The following is a 21,265-nucleotide window of genomic DNA, read 5'->3' as shown; positions in this document are numbered from 1 at the left end:
AAAGCTAAATACTTTTTCCGATATCTCACTCCCAACATCCCCCCCCTTAAAAAAATAGCCAAGAGAAATCAATGTCAGCAGACATGTGTCTCTAGAAATGTTACAGAAGTTCTCCAGACTAAAGCAGTCTTATTCCAGAAGGACACTTGGGATTCTAAGAAAAAGTTTTGAGAACAGTTTGGCAGTTTCTTATAAAATGACACATACGCTTCCATATGACCTAGCAATTTCAATTACTAAGCATCTGCCCAAGAGAACTAAGTACAAATGTCCACATAAAAACCTGTACACAAATGTTTACAGAGGCTTTAATCATAATTGCCATAAACGAGAGCCATCCGAAGTGTCCATCAACTAGCGAATAAACAGTTTGTGGTATGGCCATACAATGGAATACTACTTAAAAATAAAGAAGAACGAACTGCTGACACAAGCAACAACAGGGATGAGTGTCAAAAGCTTTATGCTAAATAGACGAAGGAACAAGAAATAGAACACTGTTGGTCGCTGGAGTAGGTGGTACAGTAGTGGGAAGGATACTGAGCAAAGGGTCACAAGAACTTTCTGGGATGATGGAAATATTCTCTGTCTTGATTGTAGTAATGGTTAAAGACTGTATGTTTGTCAAAAATCACAGAGCTGAAACCTAATAAGGGTGAATGTCACTTTTATAAATTGTATCTCATTAACCTGACTTAAAAAAAATCTTATAAATACAAAGTCAATGTGATAATAAACACTCTTCTCAAATTTTAAAAACAACTGTTTTTATTTTACCAATTTTATTTTATTTTATTTTGGTAAAATATAATTAAAATTTTATTTTATTTTATTTTGGTAAAATAAAAACACATTAGTCCCACTGTATAAAATTTACTCCTCAAAAAAAAAAAATCTCTCAACTGATTATCTTAGAGGATGTTTTTTATGGTATTTCATAGCATATTAATGGAAGTCAGGGAAGCATATTATCTACGCACATAAGTACCAACACTGTAGATTTTTAGACTAGCATACTAAATAGTTGGATTTCAATCATTAAGAACAGCTAAATTATATCTAGGGAAAATGCTGATTAAAGGGCCAAGGAAGGTTAATGGGATTCGGGCACACTGTCCTTTCCATAAATTATTCTAAATCAGGTAAAGTCCAAAGTACTTAGAGAGCAGCAGGGGTTTTGACCTTTATGATAAAAAAAAAAAAAAAAATCTCTTAGAAACATGGCACAGATTCTGAAAAAATATGAATTTGTTGTAGTTATTTTTAGTGCATTATGAAACTCTGACTATATTTAGAGTGATAAAAAATGAACAAAGATGAAACAATCTCTTTAGTAAAAATAATTTTATGTTATTTTTATGTTTTTATTACTGTAATGGCATGATTAGGCTAAATATTCAGTCACTATTTAAAATACATATGTACGTACATATACACATTACATGTATATTTAAAACGATCAGAGGTATTTCAAGTACCTCCCTAATCTCTTGAAGTATTATTAACTGGGTCTCTTGGTCAGACATATATTCAATTGTGTATTGTCCTCAGTATTTTACATTCTCTTAACCTAATCTATTTTGTTTTCTTTTAAGTTCAATTTTTAATTAAGTATACATTCACATGGATACAGGTTATACATTCAAATGGATACATGTTATATACAAAGTTTAATATCTAAAAATCCATGAGCACACCACCAAGTTCAAGAAAAAGAATATTATTTGAAAACCTCATGCATCCTTCTATAATCATAACCCCTCCTCCTCCCACAAAGAACCACTAGTCTAAAATTTTGTGTTTTTCATTCTCTTCCTTTACTTTTTAATTTTTCCATGTCTGGATGGATCTCTTGATTGTACAGATGACCCTTGAAAACAGGTCTGAAGTACATGAGTATACCTGTACGCAGATTTTTTTTTATCAGTACAGTATAGTACTGTAGTTGTATTTTCTCTTATGATTTTCTTGACATTTTCTTTTCTCTAGCTTACTTTATTGTAAGAATACAGTATATAGGGGACTCCTGGGTGGTTCAGCCTGACTCTTGATTTTGGCTCAGGTCTTTATCTCATGGTTCATTTAGAGCCCCAGATCCGGTTCTGTGGAGCCTGCTTGGATTCTCTGTTTTCCTCACTCTCTGCCCCTCCCCTACTCATGCTCTCTCAAAACTAAATAAACATTAAAAAAATAACAGTATATTACACATATAATATACAAAATACGCGTTAATCAACTTTATGTTGTCGGTAAGGCTTCTGATCAAGAGTATGCTATTAGTAGTTAAGGTTTTGGGGAGGCAGAGTTACATGCAGATTTTTTTTTACTGCAAGGGGGTCAGTGCCCCTACCCCCTGCACTGTTCAAAGGTCAATTGTATAGTCTTGCTTCCTATTCAACTTTCTATAAAAGAAATCTAATGTGGGTCTTTTCTGTAACTTGATTTTTTTACTCAGTAGATGCCAGATACTTGCCCATGCTGCTAGGCATAGCTGTGCTGTGGTCCATTTTTGCACTATGGAGCAGCCTGATATATGAAGATATTACAACACCTAATCTACATTTCATGTTTCCCTTCTGATAATTCCATCCTCTTTCAAATTCCTAACTATGGTAGAATTTCAGATATATCCTTTTAAAATATTAAAAAAAATTTATGTGTTTACAAGAACAATTTTTCTCAGTCAGTCCCTTTCAAGTTGCATTTAATTACACATCTGTTTAAACCAGTTGTACAATTACATAATTTATATACGATCCAATTAAATACGAATGCAAATGGAAAGTTATTTTTATGAAAGCAAAGTTGAATACTTTGGGAAGACTTAATGAAAGTAGCTAAGCCAAACTGTTGTTGAACTAAGTGTAGAAAGACTACTGAAAAGAATAGGTTAAAAAAATTTCAGCCCTCAGATTTCCTTGCAGGGGTTTCAAAATTCTCATCATACTTTAAAGAAACCAAAACAATATATTTAGAGTGGTTCAAGACTATCAGGGGCTACGTAAAGAAAAGGCTGTAGTCCTACATCAAAAGATTGGCTAAAAATGTACATTTATAGTTCTTAAAAGAAAGCATTTTTACTTTTATGATTCCCAGATTTAAAAGTTGTTTGTTTTTTTTTTGTTTTTTTTTTTTCCGGGGCACCTGGGTGGCTGAGTCGGTTGAGCACCTGACTTCAGCTCAGGTCATGATCTATAGTTTGTGAGTTCAAGCCCCGCACTGGGCTCTGTGCTCACAGCTTGCTCAGAGCCTGAAGCCTGCTTTAGATTCTGTATCTCCTTCTCTCTCTCTGACCCTCCCCCGCTCATGCTCTGTCTCTCAAAAATAAATAAGTGTACAGGGCGCCTGGGTGGCTCAGTTGGTTAGGCGTCCGACTTCAGCTCAGGTCATGATCTCACAGTTCGCGGGTTTGAGCCTGTCAGGCTCTGTGCCGACAACTCAGAACTTGGAGCCTGCTTTGGATTCTGTGTCTCCCTCTCTCTCTCTCTGCCCCTCCCCTCCCCATGCTCTGTCTCTGTCTCAAAAAAATAAATAAATAAAAACATTTAAAAAAAATTTTTTTAAATAATAACTGTTTAAAAAAAATTAAAAAGATTTTTTCCTATATGGATCAATTATCATAGTGAATCACTTCAGTAATGGATTCTACTCATTTACTTCTGCTTTTATTTCCACAAAGGATTCAGGTAGCTTACAAAGAAATAAACACTAATAAATAAATTTGAAATAAGGAAATTGAAGCAATAGGTAAATAGGGTAGAAAAAAATGCAACTGTACTGATATCGAAAAATGAATGTCATGTTTCCATTATATTTTGCTCGGTAATTTGTCTCTAAGTTTTCTGGTAATCAATACAACAAAGCAAATACAATCAGTTACAATATTCAAATTATCAAGGAGCTTAAACTTCATACTTAGGAAAAAAATAATATAGGGATCAGAAAAAAATTCTCTAGTAGAGAAATTTATAAGGTAATGATTGAATTACAGCAAATCTCTATAGTAAAAACAGTACAAGTCCCATAGGGCCGTGTTTTGATGAATACACAGTGTGAAACACATATGCACACATATAGATATAAATGAATGTGACATGTTTATGCGTCAATATATTTTTTAATGAATGACACAATCCCAAAATACAGTTTAGTAAAAACAATTGTAAGAACAAATATCCTATGATCCAATTTCCCCATACTCTGACAATATGTATCAATCCAGGAGATTAGATTTTAGAGTAACTTAAAGCAGTGGCTCTTAAAATGTTTCCTGGGGAACATACAACTTTGAAATTCTGATGAAATTCTGACCAATTCCTCCAAATTTTATAGAGTTTCTGGGAAGTTTAAGTACCTCAAAAAGCCTAACCAGGAATGCCTGGAGTATATGACCCAAGGTTAAAAACTCTTGGACTAGAGTAGTCATTGTGATTATAGGTCCTTCAAATAATGCTTGAAAACCATTTTCTCTTAGCATTTTGAAGGGTGTTAAGCTTAAGTGCATTTAAGATTACTCCTCTTGCCAAGTACCTGGAGTGAAGCTATTTTAAGCTGTAAGTGAAACGCAGAGCCATATGCTCTTAATGATCCGTTGAGCTAAGGTAGGACTCACTTCCTTTACTGAGAACTGAGCTTAATAAAGACATACATCTCAGCACATCAGTCCAGGTGGAAGCCAAGAGGGTACTTGTCTCTACAGCCAAGATTTTCTTTAGAAAGCAGTTTGGATGCATTCTCAGTAGGAAATAAACAACCAGAGATTCCATGCCATAATGTGTGAAAAACTTTTAGCCTAGATTTAAGTACTCCTTGGCTACTTAAATATAGTATCTGGTAAAGTATATCCTGTTTTTAAGCAATGTAAGTTCTAATTTATGTGACAGACTGAATTACTCATCTTGGTTCATCCACACCCTTACCATGGCCTCGCTGTAGGCAAAATGCAATTCCCATCCCATGACTTTGAGCTCAGTTATGTGATTTGCTTAATAACAGTAGGTAGGCAGATATGACACGAGCAAGGGCTTAAAATGTATGTACTGGGCTTACACTCTTGTGCTTCTGCCTTTTGCCAAAAGAATATGCCTCAGCTACTGGCCCAAGGAGGACGAGAAACAAATGGAGCAGATCTATACCCAAGAAACAGCCTGGAACCAAGCCCAGGCTGAGCCTTGATGGGCTGAACCCCAAACCTAAATGTGAGTGAGAAATAAAGGTTTAATTTAGGTTTGTAGGAGTTTGGGGATGATTTCTTATGAAGTGTTACTGTGGCAATTACTAACAGACACAGTAAATACAAGTTGTAAGTTGCAAAATAGCAACATCAGTAACTGAACTGCTATACAGACTACAGCTTTAAATCACTCGGGACTTACACACTTAGGGGAGAAAATTTCTTTTTTTGCCGTGAGGGAGGTGACAGCACACCAAAGTAGCAATTCTCACCCACTTTGACTAGTTTACTGAGAGAGATGTTTCCCGACCGGTTTTCTATCTCTAAGATTTATGTTCAAAGAGCTCAGTAGTGTATCCAAGGCAAAGAGGCAGGAGCAACAGAGAAGTCCTGTTAGGGATGAATATTTTTAACCTTGAAATTATTTAGAATTGGGGGTGTGTGGTGACACAAAGAAGACTGTAGCTGGTTTCACTACGGTTTTAAAATTCTCTGCATATAATATGACCCCTCATTGATTGCACCTGGGACACACTCTTCCCTCTCCCTTCCCAACCCCTTCCTTCTCCCTTTGAGCCTCTAAAACCCTCATGATTACTGGGGCACAGAGTTCCAAAAATAAAATTCTCAAAAGTAACTTACACGAAATACCTAAGTAATTATTAAGTGCAGCAGTACCAGTTCATTCAACTATTTTGTGAATAGCAAAAGCTTTATAAAGTTAATCACAATGGAAAAAATTAAGGTCTTTGAATTATAAACAAATTAACATAATAGGAAATTACCTCAAATGTAAAGCCATTAAACTAAACTGGTGCTTATTCACTCCATAAATATATTCGGATCATACAAACCATTTAGTTCCTAATACCATCTTCAATGGATCCTACTAACTTTCTTTATTTATTACTCTGGTTTTAGATGTGTAGATAACTACCTCAGTATCACTGAGGGTCAATGAAAAATCAGGGCATGAATGCTTCTAGATTACTTTTTAGCCAATTAATACAGGTAATAAAAATTAGAAAGATAATATAAATCTCATTCATTCAATACCAACATAATTCAGTAATTGTTTTAATCGCCCAAAAGGAGCTATCACGTTTCAATACAAATTTTAATACTCTAAAAAAAGCAGCTATCACTTCTTGATTTCTTTCCGAATGAAGAGTAAATAAAAAGGGCATTGTTAAACAGCATAGTTCATGAATAATCATTTGAAGTTCTGAAAGTACAATCTTTCAAATTTTAGAATATTCAGAACTGTATTAACTGGAAACTGCAGCTAAGCTGAAATTTGTTAACAGAGTAATATATCGTCTCTCGTATGTATAAAATACAACATGTAAGCATGTAATGTTATATATAACAATATATACTGCTGGCCTTATTTTTAAATTAACAAACACCACCACAGGTAATAAAAGTCTAAAATAACTAGCAATTAGAATTAATCCCAATGAATGTCCCCAGAATATCTTAAAAGTGTTACATTTATTAAGCAAAGTTTACTTAGATTTAATATTAAAAGTTTACATACCTGATGTCCCAAAAACCACATCCCAGGGGGAACTAATGGGCTGTTCTTCTCCTTTAGCTCCACCTTCTTTGTCTGTACCTTGAATCCCAATGCCAGCTACAGTGCTCACCATCTCAGCTTCTAGGTCAATCTACAGAAATTGACACATGTTTTATGCAGTGCATGTTACTTTTGTTTTGTTTTCCTTTTGGTACATGAGGACTTCCAGTAGAACATACAGAAAGGTTTTGTAACACAGTCTTTAAAAAAAAAAAAAAGGCTAATCAAGTACAGTATAGGGTGAGCTTGTTATTCAAATGTACAAAACTCTGTCCTTTTCATTCCCCACCCCCCTTTCCCCTCCCCATCCTCATCATAGCCTCTCTAACTGCTACTGATCTCACCTTAACTATAAAGTATGCTAGAAGAAAGTGTAATTCCAAATTTCAAAGCAAAATCTGGAAAAATGCATGTTTCTCTCTTTTTCTTTTTGAAAGACAACATGTGTGTGCAAGTGGGGGAGGGGCAGAAGGGGGGGGAGGGAGGGAGGGAGAGAGAGAGAGAGAGAGAGAGAGAGAGAGAGAGAGAATATGAATCCCAAGTAGGCTCCACACCCAGTACAGAGATCATGACCATGATAGGTCATGATTGTGACCATGAGATCATGACCATGATAGGTCATGACTGTAACCATGAGATCATGACCTGAGCCAAAAATCAGAGTTGGACACTAAAATGACTAAGCCACCCAGGAGCCCTAAAAAATGCATGTTTCTTAAAGTTAAATATATGTATTTCAGTTATGCTTGGCTAGTAATTGACAAAAATAGAGCTTAACATGTGCCAGGCACTAGTCCAAGAGTCATCCATTTGTCCATCCTCATAATAATCCTATGATTTGTGATTTTGATTAATATTGAGGATACTGAGGCATAGATCATAAAGCAGGTTTCCCAAGATCACACAGCTAGTAAATCGAGGATCTCGGATTTGAACCCAGGCAGTTCTAGCTCTACTATACTGCCTCTACTTTATAAACTGAAAAACTAATGATTTCTGGAAAAAAAAACAAAAAAAAAACCCCTTTGGTTTCATCTCCTGAGATCCTTCCCCCAACATCTCACCATGAAAATTGTCAAACAAACATAAAAGTTGAAAGAATTTTATTGCAAACATCTGTACACCCACCACCTACTATCAACATGTCACTTACTTGCTTTATCACATAGTTTATGGAGCTATCAATCCTTCAACCCATTTATACTTTTTGACACATTTCAAAGTAAACTGTAAACAACAGTACACAGGCTCTAAATATCCCGGCTTGTTTATCATTGGTAAGAGGTCCATATTTTTTCAGTTCCCTTTTCTTTTTTGAGGCAAAACTTACAATGAAATGCAAAGATCTTAAATGTATCATTCAATGACTTCTCATAAATGCATAAAACTGTGTACCTTAATTTACATAAAGATGCAGAATGTTATCTTCACTCCAATAAGTCCCCTTATGCCTCCATCCAGTTAATCCTGCCCCCAGAGACAAACAGCATTGTTTTTTTCATCATAGATGAGTTGTATCTCTTCTAAGATCTCAGCTAAACAGAATCAAACTATATGGACTCTATTGTGTGAGGCTTCTTTCACTTAACAGGTTTCTGAGATTTAGTCATATATAAGTAGTTTGTTCCTTTTTATCGTTGAACAGTATTCCATCATAGGAATATACCACAGTTCATTTATTTATTTTCCTACTGATGGACACCTGGGTTTTTTCTAGTTTGGGGCCTTCAAATAGAGTTGCTCTCAATATTCTCATATGAGCCTTTTGGTGAACTTGTGTTTTCACTTCTCTTATGTACATACACAGGACTAAAATTGCTGTTATAGGGCAGGTACAGGATAAGTATAAAAAACAAACAAAAAACTTCCAGAAGGATTTTTTTTCCAGTGGTCTATTCCTTTGTATTCCCACCAACAACATATGAAAGTTCCAAATGCTCCACATCCTTGCCTGTTGTCAGTCTTTTTTAATTTTAGCCATTATAGCATTGCATTGTGGTTTCAGTTTACATTTCCTTTTTAACCCATGATGTTGATCACTTTATGTGTTTGTGGCCATTCTTATCTCCTCTAATGTAAATTATAATGAGAAGTCTTAAATTTATCATTTTTTTTTTATTTTTTCTGTGTCCTGTATTTGAGAAACTTTTGCCTACCTGTAAGTCATGAAGACATTTTCATGTTTTCTTCTAAAAGCTTTATAATTTTACCATTTACATTTATGTCTGTGGTGCATCCTGAACTGATGCTTGTATATGATGTGTAAGGTAGGGGTCATGTTTCTCTTTTCCCCCATATGAGTATCTAGTTGTTCAAGTATAATATGCTGAAATGACTTTCCTTTCTCCCTTGACTGCTTTGATGCTTTTTGAAAAATCAAATAACTGTGTATGTATGAGCTTCCAAAAGCTCCATTCTTCTTTACTGATCTACACATCTATCCTTTTAGAAGCATCACACTGTCCTGATTAGTGTAGCATTACAGTAAGTCTTTAAATCAGAGAAGTGTATCTTTTAACTTTGTTTATCCAAGACTGTTTTAGATATAATAAATACTTTGTTTTGCACCTCCATATAAGTATTGGAATCCACTTGTCAATATCTTAAATAAACAAATAGAAGCACCTGATGAGTTTTGATTGAGATTACATTGAACTCACAGATCAATTTGGAGAGAATGGACATCTTACTATTGAGCCTTCTAATCCAATATTGGATTAATTTTTCTCAGCAATGTTATAATTTAAAATATCGAGGTCTCATATGTTTTTGTTAAATTTATTCTATGTATTTTGTTTTTTGTTTAGTACTATAAATAGAATAAAAAAATTCCAATTGACTATTACTAGAATACAAAAATATTGATCTTTTTATACTGAGATTGTATTCCACAGCATTCCTAATTTCTATTTGTCCGAGTAGTATTTTCAGAGATTTCTTAAATTTTCTATCACGTCATTGGCAAATAAAGTCAGTTGTTGTTCTTCCTTTTTGGCCAGTATGCTTTTTCTCTTTCTTGCTTTATTACAGTGACTAGTACTTCCAGTATAATTTTTAACAGGTGTAGTGAGAATGGGGATCCTTGCCTCATTCCCAATCTTGGAAGGAAAGCATTCTATATTTTGCATGGAGTATAGCTATAAGCTTTTTGTAGATGCTCTTGATCATATTAAGGACATTCACTTCCATTTCAAGTTTATTGCAATTTTATCAGCAATAGAAAAACATTAAAACATTTAACAGCTAACCTAGCAAAACAACAGTATGGTTAATATCTTTTATTCTGTTATTAATAGCAAATTACACTGATTTAATTAAGTGGTAGCCTCTCGCATTATTTTTAGTGGCTGTTCTATAATCTCTTGAAGTTGTAAGGAATATTCACCACTGTAACCTTATCCATATTTTTACTGAACCCAATCTGCAAAAATACAATAGGCAGTTAGGGATAGGCCCTCAAAATACATCTTGATTTAAGAAATGTACCAAAAACTGACGTGATATTCAAAGAATTCCTCTTATAAAAATCTTGTTACAGAGGCGTTTTAATGAATATTCAAAAACTGTTAATTCCTATGTTAGACAAATGATTCCAAAAAATAGAAAAAGAGTAAAAGCTAATTGGCTCATTTGATGAAGTTAGTGTGACTCTGGTTCTAACATCAGGTGAGAACAGTGTAAGAAAACAGAGCCGTTTAATTTATGAACATGAATTTTAAAATATTAAAATTTAACTTGGGATAATCAAATCCAAATTGACTTTTTAAAAAAAATTCGTGATTAGGTAAGATTTATTCCAGAAATAAAAAGATGATCAAATGTCAAAAATCTCTTAATTCATCACATCAAGACACTAAGGGCAAAAACTATATAATTATTTCAATAAATGTAGAAAATGCATTCGATAAAATCATATAATAAAATAATTCTTAGTAACTAGGAATAGAAAGTTTAACTTCATTAACAATTTTATTTCCCAGAGTTATTGAAAATAGTAAATTTCTGGAGAAAATGTCCTCCCTTTAAGGTATGAGCATGACAAGAGACCCACTATCACTGCTAATGTTTAAAGGCAACTGAGGTTCTTGCCAGCAATTAAAATTTTTTTTAAATGTTGACTTATTTTTGAGAGGGAGAGAGAGAGAAAGACAGAGCATGAGTGGGGTAGGGGCAGAGAGGGAGGGAGACACAGAATCCGAAGCAGGCTCCAGGCTCTGAGCTGTCAGCACAGAGCCCAACATGGGGCTCGAACCCACGAGCTGTGAGATCATGACCTGAGCCGACGTTGGACGCTGAGCCACCCAGGTACCCTTTGCCATCAATTTAATAAAAGAAAACAAGATATGTATAAACAAGAAGGGAAAGATAAAAGTGCATCTGTTTTTGCAGGCAACATCATCATTTATATGAGAAACAAATAAGGTTTTACAGAAATGGATGAGCTGATCCTAAAATTCATACGGAATTGCAAGGGATTCAGAACAGCTACACCAATGTTGAAAAAAGAAGAAAGTGGGAGAAGTCCTACTTCCTGATTTCAAAACTTATTAGAAGTTATAGCAATCAAAACAGTGTGGTATAGGCACAAGAAATGATATACAGGTCAATGGAACAGACTTGAAAGTTCAGAAATAAACCCATGTATGTATGAATAATTATTTTCTACAAGGTTGCCAAAACTATTCAATGGAGAAAGAACAGCCTCTTCAATACATGATGCTGGGATAACAGGATATTCATACTCAGAAGAATGAAGTTGGACCTCTACTTCACTCCACATACAAAAAATAAATTCAAAATGCAGCAAAGACTGAACTGTAAGGGCTGTAACTATAAAACTCTCAGAAGAAAACAGGAGTAAATCTTCATGATCTTGGATTTGGAAATGTAATCTTACATATGACACCAAAAGCCTAAGCAATTAAAAAAAATTGGGAATCCTCAAATTTAAAACTTCTGTACATCAAAAGATGTGATTAAGAAAGTGAAAAGACAACCCAGAGAATTTGAGAAGTATTTGAAAAATCACATATCCAATAAGGGATCTGTAACAGAATACATAAAGAACTCTTACAACTCAGTAAGAAAAAACACAACCCAATTAAAAAAACTGGTAAAGAATCTGAATAGACACTTCTCAAAGGAAGATATAAAACCAGTCCATAAAGATGGGAACAGATGCTTGACATCTTTACTCATTAGGGAAATAATTATCGTTGTGGTTTTGAGAGGCCACATTACACCTAGTAGGAAGGCTAGAATTTAAAAAGTGGAACAAATAATGGTGAAGATATGGAAAAATTAGAACCCACATGTAAAATGGTACTGCAACTATGGAAAAATGTAGCAGTTTCTTAAGAAGTTAAGCATGAAATATAAAACATATAACACAATAATTCCGTTACTTAGATATCTACCCAAGAGAAATGAAAATGTATGTCCACACAGAATTTTTACATAAATTCCTAACAGCCAAATATTGGAAACACACTAAATGTCAATAAACTGTTGGACAGACAAAATGTGGCACATAGCTATACAATGGAATGCTATTCAGCAATACAAAGGAAGAAACTAATGACCCGCTGCACCAGAGATGAATTTAGAACACTACTCAATTTAAAAAGCAGGCACAAGAGACCATATATTATATGATTCTATTTCTATGAAATGTTCGAAAGAGGCAAATTATAGATAGAAAGTAGATTAAGCTGGGCGTAAAAACAGGGATGAACTGTAATTGGGCATGAGGGTTCTTGCGGGGGGGTGATGAAAATGTTCTAAAAACAATTTATGGTTATGGTTGTACAATTTGTTAAATCTCCTAAAAGTTCTTCAATTATATACTTGAAATAAGTGCTATGTAAAATATATCACAATACAGTTAGACAACAGACACAAACATTACATGTTTTACAAGGTCATACACAAATAGAAAGGTATGAATTGAACATACCAGAATGTCTGGCTACAGGTGTTTTTATATAGGGGAATAACAGGACAATGAGACTGGGCTAAAAAGGAATTTATAAATTACTAAATGAATTATTCTAAACAAGTGTAAGAACTGCATGAAACACTGATGTTTGAGAAATATGAATGTATGATCAATCCTCTGTAAATGAGGTCTTAAAAGTATAATAAATATTTTTATATACTTATAAAAATAAAGGAAGAAATAATAATTCCACCTCATTTTTTTTTGGCAGACACTAAACTAAATCATAATTCACAAATAACTTTATGTAACCTAAATTTATTGTGATTATGCTACTTAAAAAATATTTGAAATGCAGTGAATACTCCCAAACTCATTAAGTTCTAAGGCAAGAGATAGAACAGAATTTAAAAAGACAAGTACACCCTGAATGCTGTGGGCTAAGTATCTTACTGCTTCAACACCTTGGTTAGCTATCTGGGACACTACGGAGTTATACAAACATACAACCCTGAAAAGACAATGATAAGGAAACACTGACCTTTATGGACTTAGTAACAACAGAAAACCACTTTTTCCTAAGGTGGGAAATCATGACAGACCATGAAATCATGAATCCTACGAAAAGGTCTGCCTAAAATAGGCTTCTTGGTCAAATAAATTTAGAACCAATTCACAGATATCCCCCTACTAACGTATTCACAATATATTAACATATTAAAGTCTCTAAGAACAAAGTCTCCAAGACTTTCAAAGAATAAATCTGCTTTAATTTGCAAATCCACAAAATCCTTGCCTCATATAACATGTTTTCATATTAAGAGGAAGATACATTAGAAAATGCTTCATTAAATACGTTATTTGCTCAAAAATGCATTCAACAACTATCTATTGAACACCTACTATGGGCCAGACCTTGTTCTAGGTGCTTAAAATTTCAGCAGTAAAAACTTTCATGCTTTCATGGAAATTTACCTTGTAATGGTATTACAGGTTCTATCCATGTTGTTTTCCTATCATATGAAGTGATAATAGTGTCAAATGGGCACAAATATCAAAAGGGAGAAAAAGTGAGAAAAGCAAGGAAGTATCTGAAACCATGTGTTTACACAGGATGGGTGAGATGAACTTAGTTACTTATTTTCTAAATAGACAGCAACTTAAAGACCAATGGATTATAGCCAAAATATTCACTCATATGAAATGTTTAAAATAACTAGGCACTTCTACAATGGGATACTATGCAGTCATATCATTCATATGACTAATACGGAAAACAAATTTAAGGAAACTGCAGAAGAGGGGCGCCTGGGTGGCTCAGTCGGTTGCGTGTCAGACTCTTGATTTCAGTTCGGGTCATGATCTCAGGGTTGTGGGACCGAGCCCTGCGTTGGGCTGCATGCTGAGCATGGAGACTGCTTAAAATTCCCTCTCTCTCCCTGCCTCTCTCCCTCTCCCCGACTCATGGTCTCTAAAATAGTAATTTAAAAAACCACAGAACATTATGTACATACAACATGCCTCATTTGTTTAAAAAAGGATTCTCTAGAGACAGTCATTTATTTTTATTTTCTTAATTTTTATTTTAGAGAAGGAGCATGGTGGGGGAGGGGCAGGGAGTGAGATGGCGGGGAGCGGGGTGGGGGAGAATCTTAAGCAGTCTCCTTGCTCAGCACTCAGCCAGCCCAACATGAGGCTCGATCTCATGACATTGGGATCATGCCCTGAACAGAAATCAAGAGTTGGGACACTCAGGCGACTGAACCACCCAGGCATCCCTAGAGGCAGTCTTTTAAATACAAATTTATTTGTATAGGACAGAAAAAAATCACTGAAAAGACAAAAATTTTAACAATGGGGAAGCTAAAATAGATGGTATGAGCCTTTTTATGTATTTTTTAAATACATTTTTAAGTGTATTCATTTTTAAAAAGCAAGACCATATATAACTTTTATAATGAAATAAAACAAATTTTAAGATTGACTTACATGTATTTCTGGGCAAAGCATAAAAGGTGAAGGGAGGTGGGAGTGGTATGACTTTTCTTCTAGGTTTGAGAAAATTTAACTGAAAAAAGGAGAAAGCACTGCTCTGTCAACAGTGGTTAGGAAAATACTTCAAAATGAGGAGCTTTTAGGTGATTAGCTACTTTGAAACAAAAGGATAAACAACAACAAAAGGACTCGATTGGCAGGTTAATCCGTGACAGCTACAGGCTAAGACACAGAAAAACAAGACGCCCAAGAAAAACACTAAAGCAAGTACCTCTGAAAAAAGCTGCATAAAGAGGACTTGAGGTGTTTAAGCATTATCCTCTCATTTCAAATATTTAATGTAGGAAGTAAGTACCAGTTTTTCTAATTAGAAGTATTAAAACTGTATTTAAGATTGAAACTTACCTTTCTTATAAGGTGGTTTTCAGTATCTGCCACATATATGATATTATTCCTTATGGCTACCCCCTGTGGTGAATTAAAAGTTGACTCTGAAAATACTCCATCTTTTCTTCCAGGGTTGGGTCCTAAAAGACAAGATAGCCACAGGACGAATTTTTTCCTCTTAAAAAGTTATCTCAAATTAACCCCCCACCCCCATTTGTTTTTCTTTGTTTCCTTTCTTTTTCTTGCACCTATAGTAGGAAGATGGATATAAACTAGACCTATCGTGGTAATCATTAAAAAAATTTTTTTTTATGTTTATTTATTTTTGAGAGACAGACAGAGTGTGAGTGGGGGAGGAGCAGAGAGAGAGGAAGACACAGAATCTGAAGCAGGCTCCAGGCTCTGAGCTGTCAGCATAGAGCCCAATGTGGGGCTTGAACTCAGGAACCGTGAGATCATGACCCGAGCTGAAGTCAGACGCTTACCGACTGAGCCACCCAGGCGCCCCTCGTGGTAATCATTTTTCATAACATATGTAAATCAAACCTCAATGAAGAAAGAAAAACAGTATTTAGAACTGGGATTTTAATATAAATAGCACGATACTTTTACCTAAAGTCTAGTGTTTCCCAAGATCTATTTTTCTTAGGAGTAAGTTTTGCTAATGACAGGGCTTACTGAACAATGGTCACTAGTGAACATTAGTAGCATATATCAGAAGGGAATATTTCTATTTTTTATTATTTTTTTAAGTTTATTTATTTATTAGGCGCCTGAGTGGCTTAGTTGGTTAAGTGTCCAATTTTGGCCCAGGTCATGATCTCACGGTTTGTGGGTTTGAGCTCCGTGTAGGGCTTGGAGCTTATAGCTCAGAGTCTCTTTGGATCCTCTGTCTCCCTCTCTCTCTAACCCTCACCTGCTCACACATGCCCTTTTTCTAAAATAAACATTTAAAAAAAATAAGAAGTTTGGGGTGCCTGGGTGGCTCAGTCAGTTGAGCCTCCGACTTTGGCTGAGATCATGATCTTGTGGTTTGTGAGTTCAAGCCCTGCATCAGGCTCTCCACTGACAGCACAGAGTCTGCTTGGAATTCTCATTCTCTTATTCTCTTTCTCTCTTTCTCTCTCTCTCCCCTCCAACCCCCCCCCCATAAATAAATAAGTATTTTTCTGTCAAAATAAATAAAGTTAAAAAAAATCTGTTAAACCACAACTAACCAGTATTTCCTAAGTGTATCTGGCCACAGAATTCTTTTGAAGAAGTATTGTAGAATAATTATTAATTTATCACAAGATAACATTATTCCTAAAAACATGTTTGGGAACGGTAGCTTGCTGCTGGTTTCTCCGTTTAACAAAGCAGAATACTCATTTACACTATTTTGAAAATTATTATAGAATTAAAAACCTTTTAACCATTTAAATTACACCTACTATAACTAATAATTTTTGAGCAACAGTTCTCATAAGTGCCTGTCTTAAACCCAAACATCAAGTTGCCCAAACAAAAGAAACACAAAATAAAGAACTCTAGCAAAAATGAAAAAGAAGAAATGTGAAAACTTAAGGAGCTAAGGGAACAATATCTAAGCATACTAAGAATAGCACCAGGGCTTAGAGTAAGGCTAGTTTATTTGCATTAGGAATGCACGAACCCCTACTTTATGGACTAATGCTGTATATGCTACTAAAGCAGAATTGCAAAAAGATGAATTATTTTTCTCTTTGACTATTACATTATTAGATGTCAATTTAGTCTAGATAAATACGATCAATAAGAATGTACTTAACAGATTTTATTAACTATGTAGATGTACTGAGCCCATTTTAGATCTAAAACCAGGGAGATATATTTCAATACATTTCCTTGAGCTGTTTTTTTTTTTTTTACTATAAAATATATTACATATCATAATTAGAAGCAAACTTTACCTCCAATGCTGTACTGAATTTGCCCATTCTTCAGGACGACCAAAATTCTATGATGTCCAGTGTCTGCTATTACCAATCTATTAGAAACATGGTCTACCGTTACTTTGCCAGGAAACAGCAATGGTGAAGGTGGCAAAGAATCTTTATAGAGTTTTATTTCAATTTTATGATTTCTGATCTGTCCCCTGTCTTTATAATATTTTAAAGCTATTGAAGTATATAAAAATAATTTATCTTTGTGTCCCTCTCCAATTAAAGAAAATAACATATTTCCACGAGGTCCAAGTATGACCAAAGTTGGCCAGCAGGAGACTTCTAGTTCTTGCCAAAGGCTGGCATCTGCATCATTAACCACAGGGTGGGTGATGTTGTATCGAAGAACGGCGCTCTTAATGTTATCCAGGACTTTTTCATTTGGGAACTTAGCCGAGTGAACACCAACAATCAGAAGACCGTCTAAATGGGAAAAAATGTAAGTTAAACATTATGAAGTAATCAACTCTGAAAGTCACCATCTGCACATTAGATTATGGGTCATTAATAAACAGTCCAGAGATTAAAAAAAAAAAAAAAAGGCAGAACTAAAAGTGTCTTCTTCAACTGCATTTAAACACACGTATAAAAAAATGAACACTCAAATATCATGACAATCTTGATAACTACATAAAAATGAGTATGATCAAAATCACATGACTATTTCAGGATTACACCTCTTTGTGTCCTTTATCTAGACAAAGTTTTAAAAAACACATTAATTTCTTATGAAGATACTGAAATACTGTTATTTTTTCTCCAACTATTATAAGCCCCTTTGAAATTCATAGTGACTATGACTGCTTTTTGTTAATATTTATTGTCACATTATCCTCTTAGGTTTTTCTGGCCTACCCACATTACAAATTAACAGAACAACTATAAGCAAGATGTTTCTATAATATTAAGGTCTTTGATTTATTTAAAATTCCCATTATGTGGTTCCTAGAACAAGCCTTAATTGAAGATAGCAGAAGAAAAAAAAAAAAAAAAGGAAAAAGTGTTCAGCTGGATTCAGAGAAAAAACTCAGCACTGACTACAGAGGTAATACAATCTCCCAACACACTCCTCAAAACCTATGCACATCAGCATGAAGAAGAAATAAACACACACAAACTGGCAGGTGTAATTTCCTAACAGACCATCCTTCCATTTGCAACTATTAAATCCCAACAAAAACACAGACATCACACAGGTACACATACCCTCATCCCCGCTTGAGGACAGAAAAAAGTAAACAAAAGCAGGCAGATTGTTGGGGGGTGGGGGCATTTCAAAACTCGGAAAACCAAACCATTAAGGGGAGTTTCCAGTTTTATTTTCCCCTTCATGGCTTGGCATTGAAGGTGGACCCCGGTTTGGGAGCAACGCAGGTGGCTAAGACCATGGAAACCCCTTTCTGGCCCAAGGAGCCAGGGAAACTGGAGAGGGTGGGGGAAACCCCAAGGGGAAGAGAGCTGGAGAAGGTGACTCCCCATTTCTGAGAATGAACACTCACAAGTCTCAGCCTGACTCCTCAACTATACACATGTGAGGCAGCCCTACAACAGTACAGCAAAGGCTTAAAGAACCAAGAAGTGGATTGCTGGGCTGATGAAAGGAGACACAGAGCTGATGGAAGAAGAGACGGAACTTTGAGTTTGCACCAACAAAGTTGAATGCCTACAAAAACAACTGACAGATACCAGCTCCAAAACGAAGCAGAAGTTTCAATTAGTAGACAAAACACCATAAAGGAACTCTAACTATGCTCCTTGAGGGAAAGAAAAGCACACTTGAGGGGCACCTGGGTGGCTCTGTTGGTTGGGCGTCCAACTCTTGATCTCAGCTCAGGTCATGATCCCCAGGGTCGTAAGACTGAGTTCCAAGTTGGGCTCTGAGCTGAGTGTGGAGTCTGCTTAAGATATTCTCTCTTTCCCCCCTCTGCCAGTCTCCCCCATTCTCACTTGCTATCTCCAAAAAAAAAAAGAAAAAAGAAAAACACACTTGACATGAATGAAAAAATAGGAAATAAAAATAGAAAAAAGAACTAAATGAAAATTTCAGAACTCAAAAATACCATATTTAAAATAAATTCACTGGATGAGCTCAATGGCAAAAAAGAGATGACAGAGAAAAGAGTCAGTAAACCTAAAAATAGCTCAACGGGAAATTATCCAATCTAAGGAGCACAAAGAAAGAAGACTGAAGAACAAAAATGAACAGAACCTCAGGAACCTGTGAAACAGTTTTAAATGATCTAATGTATGTGGACTTGGACTCACAGGAGGAGAAGACAAAAAGATTGGGGCAGAAAAAATATTTGAAAAATGCCAAAACTTCCAAAATTCATCTGAAGATATAAATTTACAGAAAACCCAGCTATATGGCCAACTACTCTTTGACAAAGCAGGAAAGAATACCCAAAGGAAAAAAAGAGTCTCTTCAACAAATGGTGTTGAGAAAACTGGACAGCGACATGTAGAAAAATGAAACAGGACCACTTTCTTACACCATACCCAAAAATAAATTCAAAATGGATGAAAGACCGAAATGTCAGATAGGAAACCATCAAAATCTTAGAGAACACAGGCAGAAACCTCTCTGACCTCAGCCAGGGCAACTTCTTACTAGACATGTCCCTAAAGGCAAGGGAAAGAAAAACAAACATGAACTATTACAACTTCATCAAAAGCTTCTGCATAGTGAAGTAAACAACCAACAAAATTAAAAGGCAGCCTAAGGAATGGGAGAAGATATTTACAAACAACACATCTGATAAATGGTTAGTATCCAAAATCTATAGAGAACTTATCAAATCCCAAAAACAAACAACTGAGTTAAGAAATGGGCAAAAGTCATGAATAGACACTTTTCCAAAGAAGACATTCAGATGGCTAACAGACATACGAAAAGATGCTCAACATCACTCGTCATCAGAGAAATACGAATCCAAACCACAATGAGACACTACCTCAGCACTGCCCAAATGGCTAAAATTAACAACACAAGAAACAACAGGTACTGGCAAGGATGTGGACGGAGAAAGGGGAGCCCTCTTGCACTGTTGGTTGGAATGCAAACTGGTGCAATCACTCTGGAGAACAATGTAGAGGTTCCTCAAAAAACTAAAAATAGAACTACCCTACCATCCAGCAATTGCACTATTAGGTATCTACCCAAAGGATACATAAACACAGATTTGAAAGGGTACATGCACCCCAATGTTGACAGCAGCATTATCAACAATAGCCAAACTATGGAGGGAGTCCAAATGCCCCTCAACTGATGAATAAAGAAGATGTGGTATTTATATACAATGGAATATTACTCAGCCATCAAAAAGAATAAAATCTTGCCATTTATAACAATGTGGATGGAGCTAGAATGTATTAAGTGAAATAAGTCAATCAGAGAAAGAAATACTATATGATTTCACTCATATGTGGAAACAAAACAGATGAACATACGGGAAGGGTAGAATAAAAGAAAAGAGGGGAACAAACCACAAGAGACTCTTAATGATAGGGAACAAACTGAGGGTTGTTGGAGGGAAGTGAGTGGGAGATGGGCTAGATGGGGGATGGGTATTAAGGAGGGCACTAGTTGTTAAATACAAGTGATGAACCACTAAATTCTACTCCCGAAAGTTTTTGCATTGTATGTTAACTAAATAAAAGTTAAATTAAAAAAATAAATGTACAGAATCCAAGAAATTCACTCTAAATAGGATAAATTAAAAGAAAATCATGTTAAGACATAATCTCTGAAAACCAAAGATTAAAAAATAACCTCACAAACATTTTAAAAGAAGATACACAAAACCAACCCAATGATTGGTGGTTAGAGACTGGGAAGAAGGGGGGTAGGGAGGAGTGGGAAAAATTATACACTTAAAATTATACACTTAAATGTGCAGTTTACTATGTGTCAATTATGCCACAATAAAGTTCTGAAAAAAAAAAAAATAGCATGAGCTCTGGAGTCAGGCTCCCTATAATCAAATTCTGGCTTTACCACTTGCTGAATTACTTAATCCAATTAAGGCATTTAGCATAATACCTTTTATACATTATAAAAGCTCAAAGAATGTTTGCTATTATTTATTTAAAGTTGTAAATACAAGGACACCCAGGCGGCTCAGTCGGGTTGGTTGAGTGCCCAACTTCGGCTCAGGTCATGATCTCAAGGTTCGGGAGTTAAAGCCCTGCATTGGGCTCTCTGCTGTCAACAAAGAGCCTGCTCCAGA

The 21,265-nt window shown here is 35.3% G+C and overlaps 1 protein-coding gene across 1 annotated transcript in view; it reads right to left on the bottom strand.

The window, feature by feature from the left end:
* NHLRC2 (NHL repeat containing 2) overlaps nucleotides 1–21,265 on the bottom strand; it is a 59,346-nt gene that overhangs the window by 22,909 nt on the left and 15,172 nt on the right. The window contains exons 3-5 of the mRNA XM_043597601.1: nucleotides 17,004–17,459; nucleotides 15,091–15,212; nucleotides 6,714–6,843 (exon numbers count right to left, since the gene is read on the bottom strand). Of these exons, the coding sequence (XP_043453536.1) occupies nucleotides 6,714–6,843; nucleotides 15,091–15,212; nucleotides 17,004–17,459 (708 nt within the window). The remainder of the gene's footprint in view (nucleotides 1–6,713; nucleotides 6,844–15,090; nucleotides 15,213–17,003; nucleotides 17,460–21,265) is intronic.

The sequence above is a fragment of the Prionailurus bengalensis genome, chromosome D2 (assembly GCF_016509475.1).
Source record: "Prionailurus bengalensis isolate Pbe53 chromosome D2, Fcat_Pben_1.1_paternal_pri, whole genome shotgun sequence".
Classification (NCBI taxonomy): domain Eukaryota; kingdom Metazoa; phylum Chordata; class Mammalia; order Carnivora; family Felidae; genus Prionailurus; species Prionailurus bengalensis.
This window is presented reverse-complemented; position numbering and strand designations above follow the sequence as displayed.